The sequence below is a fragment of the Canis lupus genome, chromosome 14 (assembly GCF_003254725.2).
Source record: "Canis lupus dingo isolate Sandy chromosome 14, ASM325472v2, whole genome shotgun sequence".
Classification (NCBI taxonomy): Eukaryota; Metazoa; Chordata; class Mammalia; order Carnivora; family Canidae; genus Canis; species Canis lupus.
Window position 1 is genome coordinate 2,408,201 of NC_064256.1, and position 7,780 is coordinate 2,415,980.

A 7,780-nucleotide genomic window follows, 5' to 3' on the forward strand; every position below is an offset into this window, starting at 1 on the left:
CCCATTTACAATTGCACCCAAAAGCATAAGATACCTAGGAATAAACCTAACCAAGGACGTAAGGATCTATACCCTAAAAACTACAGAACACTTCTGAAAGAAATTGAGGAAGACACAAAGAGATGGAAAAATATTCCATGCTCATGGATTGGAAGAATTAATATTGTGAAAATGTCAATGCTACCCAGGGCAATTTACACATTTGATGCAATCCCTATCAAAATACCATGGACTTTCTTCAGAGAGTTGGAACAAATTATCTTAAGATTTGTGTGGAATCAGAAAAGACCCCGAATAGCCAGGGTAATTTTAAAAAAGAAAACCATGTCTGGGGGCATCACAATGCCAGATTTCAGGTTGTACTACCAAGCTGTGGTCATCAAGACAGTGTGGTACTGGCACAAAAACAGACACATAGATCAATGAAACATAATAGAGAACCCAGAAGTGGACCCTGAACTTTATGGTCAACTAATATTCGATAAAGGAGGAAAGACTATCCATTGGAAGAAAGACAGTCTCTTCAATAAATGGTTTTATTGTTTTCTTACTCTGAGGCTTGTTCTCTCTCCACAATTACCCAAACTGGAGAGCTACTTGTTTTCAATAAGGAGGGGTTCCTACAATATATAGTCAATACTTTGGTAACATTGTTAGGTGCCTAGTACTGTTCTAAGAGCCTTACACAGACTCCATGATAATCCTGAGGACAGGGGCTATTCTCATACCCTTAGGCCAGTGAGAAACTTGAGGAGGAGTGACTTCCCTGATATCATATGGCTAATGAGTGGCAGACCCTAGATTTTCACCCAGGCCATTGAGGTAAAGTTTCTGTCTAAGGATCAGATTAAATTGCATCACGAGTAATAAAGTGTCATCTTGGAGTTTGAAGTGATTTTTAGAAAACTGGGAAATTTAAACTAGCAAATTGCAGTTGTTTATACCAATGTTAAGTCTCAATTATTTGGGGGCAATTTTTGTATGTATTTCTCTTTTCTTTGATAACGATATTAATTTTCTAATACATTATGTATTTAAAAATTTATATTATCTGACTTTTTGATATGTGTATGTTAACAAGTCCCTCTGAATTTAGCTTACAATGACTTATGTGCATATTTAAAGACCATAAAGATTTATTTCAGATGGCATCTTGTAGTACAAGGTTTAACAGTTGGGAGGAATCTGATGAATTTTGTTTTCAAATTTGAGAGCAGATGTGGACAGTGTTCTGATGTGACTTCATGTCAGCTCAGTCATTCTCCTAATTTTTAAAGACTGAGATGTGAAAACTTACATGTATTAATTGCCCAAGTTTTTAATAAGATTATCCTTTGACTTAAAGTAATTTCTTTTTACATATATAATCTATTCTTATAGGATGACCAGAAAATATGATCCAGAAGAAACTAATATCACTTGAATCTCTACCATCAGTGAAAACTTGGATTTTTTCATAATTTCATATATGCATGTGTATGTTTATATACATAAAACTATATCGTTATATATGAATATATAGATGTATTTCTATTTATCATATATATTGTTGATATATATATATGATAAGGAAATTGTAAATGTGCCATTTTTTTTCACTTAAGAATACAACAAAACTGTCATACCATGCTCATGATTATAGATCCACCTTACATCCCAGTAGTTGCCTGAAATTCTATTATGAAATCTAATATTAAGACAGATTTCTTAAAGATTTATTTATTTATTCATGAGAGACACAGAGAGAGAGAGACAGAGATATAGGCAGAGGGAGAAGCAGGCTCCCTGCAGAGAGCCTGATGAGGGACTTGATCCAGAATCCCGGGATCATGCCCTGAACTGAAGGCAGATGCTCAACTGCTAAGCCACCCACATGTCCTTAAAACATAAATTATTTCTATGTGTCCAATTGCAGATGCTTAAATTTATTTTGCTTTCCAACTATTGCAAACAAGACCAAGGTGAAAATTTTACGATGTTGCTCACTTATCCCTGGTTTCTGTACAAAATTTCCTACAAGCAGAAGTTTATACATATTATTTTTAGGATCCTGATATTGGATTGGTGCTCTCTCAAACATAAAATAATACACACTCCCATTCTCATCAGCAATTTGTGAGCACCTTCCTCTCCTATGATACTCAGTATTGGTACAACCCAGCTGTCAACTAGAGGTTCAAGTTAAGATTGGCAGCTAAAACTGCATTTCTACAATCTGAGGCCTTTGCAATAGAGAGAAAATAACTAGCACCTAGGCTGTTGAGGAAGCTTTCTTGTGCTTGTACTATAGAGAAGTCAGAGTGAGTCAAGGTTAAGTTCCAACCATTTAACTTTGGGCATCCAAAGCCCAGCTGTCCACTGTCAGACCAACAACTTCACATTGTATAGCCTTACACAAAACGTGTGTTAGAGGAATGTAGCACCGAGTGCAATTCATATGTATTCAGGGAAGGAAGTAGTGGGAGTCATTTTTATGGATTTACCAACAAAATCCAGTGAGGACCACCTGGTTGGAAACAGGCCAAGAACACCTTGATTTTCCAATGATATTAAACCTAATATCTAACTCTGATCATACCCAAGTAAGGAATAATCATATTGAAAAATATGTTTTTTATGGAACCAATGATCTAGGTAAAGTGTGGGGAAGCTCTCAAAGTACCTCCATCTGTAGAGAGATTTTGATTTAAGACTGTGATGTATTATGTTAGACATAACCATAACAGTATTGAGGTCTGATCACAAAGCTAGCATTTTACTTTGTCTTTTTTTTTAATCTTGTTTTACTTTTTTAAATTTTTTACAATTTTTTTAAGTAGGCTCCACATCCAATGTGGGGCTCAACTCACGACCCCGAAATCAAGAGTCATATGCCCCATAAACGAAGCCATCCAGGAACCCCTAAAATGTTAAAGAATTATCATTCCTCCCAATTTAGGAATATCTATATCTAATATATATGTATATATATTAGCAAGAGAGAGAGATATATAATATATATATATTATATATATAGCAAGAGAGCAGGAGAAACTGTGTTTTAAAAACTTGATAATATAACTCATGATTTTAGATTTATAAATCATTAATAAAATTTCTCTAGTGACATTTGAGTTTATGCCACAGTGAGTTAATTTTCACACCTTCATGTAATTTTTGAAATATCTTTGAATATCTTTGTTGTTTATTCTTCATTCAGTTTTAATAGTCTTGTCCTTATGAGTCATTTATTTAGGAGTTAACTCTGCTACTTCCCCCTGACATACACAATGGAGGATTTCTTTCAAATGTGGATCTTCAAAAGGAAATATGATGTCATCTTTACAGAGCTGCATATATAATGATGGTTATACTGGTGAAAGACTGGGAATAGGAGTATTGGGTGGGCATTATTATGTCTGCTTGGAGATAAGAAGTTGTCCTCAGCAGTCAATATTCAGTAGTGAGATTTGTGAGTCTGGTGTTTGGAGGATCTTTCCCAGATTACATTTGATAAGGACTTTTTTTTCCCCTGTGGACATCAAAATAGGAAATCGGACAGCTACAGGCCAAAATGTGATACTTAGAGATTGCCCAGGGGTTAGAGAGCACTTCGTATTTCTGGAAATAATGAAATTCATATTTTACTTTGTAACTTTGTTGACAACTTTGACCAGAAATCCTAAATTTTTTAAATGTGATTATGGTTTTGTATTCTGTTTTGATTTGACTTGTCGTAGACAAATGTAAATTTAAAAGATGTTTAAAAGGATATTGTACATTTAGGGTCAGTTGAATGTAACTGTGGAGAGTATGAGAAACAAAGTCCAGCCCTTGAACCAGGCCCAGATCTACCACTTGCCCTCCCTGTGCCTCAGTTTCTCCAACTAAAAAATAGTGATAATTATAGTAACTGACCTCATAGAGATACTGTGAAAAGTGACTATATCACAACACTAGGCCTGTGGAGTGATGAGTGGCACAGAGTAAGCATTACAGGGATACTGACTAATCTGTTATTAGCAACATGCATCAATTATACTTATGTTTAAAAGCTGATAAAAATATTTGTTTGTGTGGCTGCTGTATCAAATTAGCACTATCTTAATGGCTTTAAATGATACAAATTTATTATCTTACAATTCTGGAGGTCACAAGTCAACAATTGGTCACATTAGGCTAAAATCAAGGAAGGCTACACTCATTTCTGAAGGTCTTAAAGGAGGGTCCATTGTTTTGAAAGCATTTTTCAGATTCTAGACTCCACTCAATTCCTTGCATCATGGTCCTCTTCATCTTTAATATCAGTGTTTGAATAATTTCACATATATCACATCTCCTCTGATTTTTGCCTCCCTCTTATAAAAACCCTTGTATTTACACTGAGCCCAATAGGACATTCCAAAATAATCTCTCTTTCTTTTTTAAGTAGGCTCCACACAATTTTATTGTGGTTTGAAGACAAATACAAGGGCCTACCATTTAATTTTTAAAATTTTCCTTTAGCATCTTTTATAGATCATATTCACATGGATTTTAAAGAAATTCTACAAGAAATGAATCATTTAAAGAGTAAAAAGGCAATTTTCATTTCAGTAAATATTTAACAATCATTTATTTAAATATTCAACAAATATTTACCATATGCTAGCCATTCTTTTGTATTCTGGAAGCACACAGTGAACAAAATAGGCAAACTGTCTTACTCATATGAGACTTCTGTCAGTGACAGGAGACAAATACAAAATTAGATGAGTGTCTTAAATGGTCTGAAGGAATATGAAAACAATAGTCATCAAGAGCTATAAAAAAATAGGCCCCTCTGAGAAGGTGGATTTGAAGGAAAGCCCTGAAAGACATGCCAGTCACACAAGTGGGCAGGAGACCCAGGCCTGGATCAGAGCAAAGACAAAAGCTACATACTGGAGGCTCCACCAGAGCAGGGACAAAGGATTAGCATGGAAGTCATATAGGATTTGCAGCACCAGGGCAAATGCACTGGAGGAAGCAGAAAATGATTTCAAAGGATGAATGTATTACAGTATGATGGGCTTTGAAGTGAAATATAAAGTTTTGTAGTAGAGCTTTGAGCAGGAGTTGACCTGTTCTGATGTAAATTTTTAAGATCCCTTTGCTCTGAGGTTAAACTAAAAACAGATAAGAAAGACAGAGCATAAGGATAGCAGGAAAGCTACCAGAATAACCTAGATGAAATATGGCTGGAAAATTTCATTTATGAAGTGCCAACAAATGTCCTAACCCTTTGTGAGTTGTGATGTAAAACTAATTTGGTCTTTTTTCATCTTCTTAGCATAGAGCCCCTAAACCTCTCTGAATTTCCTAAATGAAAATAGCTATGTAGATGTCTTTTGTTATTCATAAAAAGGCCCTCCTACTACACCTGAATTTATGCTAATGAGGTAACTTCTTGAAATCTCCTAAGAATCAGGGCTGGCTACCACGAAACTAATCATAATTAAAGGTATGCAATTTTTAAACCTCTACCTCTCAGATCTCCAAGGTGAGGAGAAGGTCTAGAGGTTTCATTAATCACTGATAGCCAATGATTTGATCATTCATGTCTAAATAATCAAGCATCCATAAAAATCCAAAAGGGGGGGAGGGGTTCAGAGAGCTTCTGAAGGATGGTATACCCAGAGAGGGCAATGATGCTTCTGGCATTTTCCTACACATCTTACCTTATGTATGTCTTCTACCTAGTGATTCTTTAGTTATATACTAGTCAATCTAGTAATTAAAATATTCTGTACTCTAGAAAATTAATTAAACTGAGGGATAGGGTCATGAAAACCTTCTATTTACAGCCAGTGGTTCAGAAGCCTAAGTGATAAGCTCTATTTGGCAATTGATATCTGATTTGGGGGACAGGCTTGTAGGACTAAGCCCTTAGCCAGTGAGATATTAAGCTATCTCCATGTAGATAGTGTGGATATTGTATTAAATTGTAGGACAGCCAGCTGGTTGTCTAGAAAGTTGGACATTACTAATTATGGGGAATAAACCGTCACAGATTTGGTGACTGCAAGTGTCAGAGGTGAAATAATGAAAATAGAGGAGACACATAGAAAATGCTTCTTTCTTTACAGTCTACACTTTTTAAATTATTCATTTTGCTCACCTTTGGCCATTCAAATACCCAGGGGAATCAATGAGACTTTACACCAACTAGTATTGACTTAGCTCTGCTATAGACTGGACAACATTCTGGCGGCCAGAAATGCAGAGAGTGAATAGGAAAGATATAGTTAAACTCTAACCCAGGTATGGCAAATGCCAATTTTATGGCATTTTATTTATGTAATTAACACAATCTATGTATTGCAGTAAGAACATAAAGGCAATATAAAAAGTATTATGCTGAGAGAAACAAGTCAATCAGGAAAAGACAATTATCACATGGTTTCACTCATATGTGGAATATAAGAAATAGCACACAGGATCATTGGGTCACTGGAGGGGAAGGGGGTGGGGATGGGGTAATTGGGTAATGAACATAAAAGAAGGCATTTGATGTGATGAGCACTGGGTATTATACACAACTGATAAATCACTGAATGCTACACCTGAAACTAAGTGTGTATTATATGTTGGTTAGTTGAATTTAAAAATTTTAAAGTATTGTTCTCCAACAAAAAGAAATAGATCTACAGTTTCTAACTTAAGATGTTTCTCTTGGTCTGTTCATTTTTCTCTAGCATTTTGCCTTGGAAAATTTCAGCCAACCAGTACTCTCTGAGGTGTCATCCATACTGAAAGTGTCTTCTCTCTTTTTCCTTCCTGGTCTTTGTGGCTTTCTGCTCTGCTGGGGCTGCCATCAACAATGTCAATGAAGAATATAACTTTATCCTCTGACTTTATCCTCCTGGGGCTTCTGGTGAACAATAAAGCTACAGGGATCGTTTTTGCTGTTATTTTTGCTATTTTCATGGTGGCTGTAACTGCAAATCTGGTCATGATATTCTTGATTCAAATGGACTCTCGTCTCCATACACCTATGTATTTCCTGCTCAGCCAGCTGTCCATCATGGACACCTTTTTCATTTGTACCACTGTCCCAAAACTTCTGGTTGACATGGTTTCTAAAGAGAAGACCATTTCCTTTGTAGGTTGTGGTATCCAGATCTTCCTCTACTTGACCATGATTGGCTCAGAGTTCTTTCTCTTAGGCCTCATGGCCTATGACCGCTACGTGGCTGTCTGTAACCCTCTTAGGTATCCAGTCCTGATGAACCGCAGGGTGTGTCTCCTGCTGGCTGCTGGTGCCTGGTTTGGTGGGTCCCTGGATGGCTTTCTGCTCACCCCCATCACCATGAATGTCCCTTACTGTGGCTCCCACAGTATCAACCATTTTTTCTGTGAGATCCCTGCAGTTCTCAGACTAGCCTGTGCTGACACATCCTTGTATGAAACCCTAATGTACATCTGCTGTGTACTCATGTTACTCATCCCTATCTCTATCATCTCAACCTCCTACTCTCTCATCTTGTTAACTGTCCACCGAATGCGCTCTGCTGAAGGCCGGAAAAAAGCTTTCACCACTTGCTCTTCCCACTTAACCGTAGTCAGCATTTTCTATGGAGCTGCCTTCTACACTTATGTTCTACCCCAGTCCTTTCACACTCCTGAGCAGGACAAGGTAGTGTCAGCCTTATATACCATTGTCACCCCCATGCTCAATCCTCTTATCTACAGCCTCAGAAACAAGGATGTCATGGGGGCATTTAAAAAGATGTTTTTGCAATACTCATCTGCTCAAAAAATATCCTCAAGTGATGTTTAA

The 7,780-nt window shown here is 36.7% G+C and overlaps 1 protein-coding gene across 1 annotated transcript; it reads left to right on the forward strand.

Annotated features, from left to right (window-relative positions):
* The first annotated feature begins 6,820 nt into the window (after positions 1–6,820).
* On the forward strand, positions 6,821–7,780 carry LOC112642028 (olfactory receptor 2T11). Its single transcript, XM_025419334.3, has one exon. The coding sequence runs from the start codon at positions 6,821–6,823 to the stop codon at positions 7,778–7,780; it is 960 nt and encodes a 319-aa protein (XP_025275119.3).

Coding starts and splice junctions, on each gene's coding strand:
- LOC112642028 (XM_025419334.3), top strand. CDS start 6,821: ATGTCAATGAAGAATATAACTTTATCCTCTGACTTTATCCTCCTGGGG.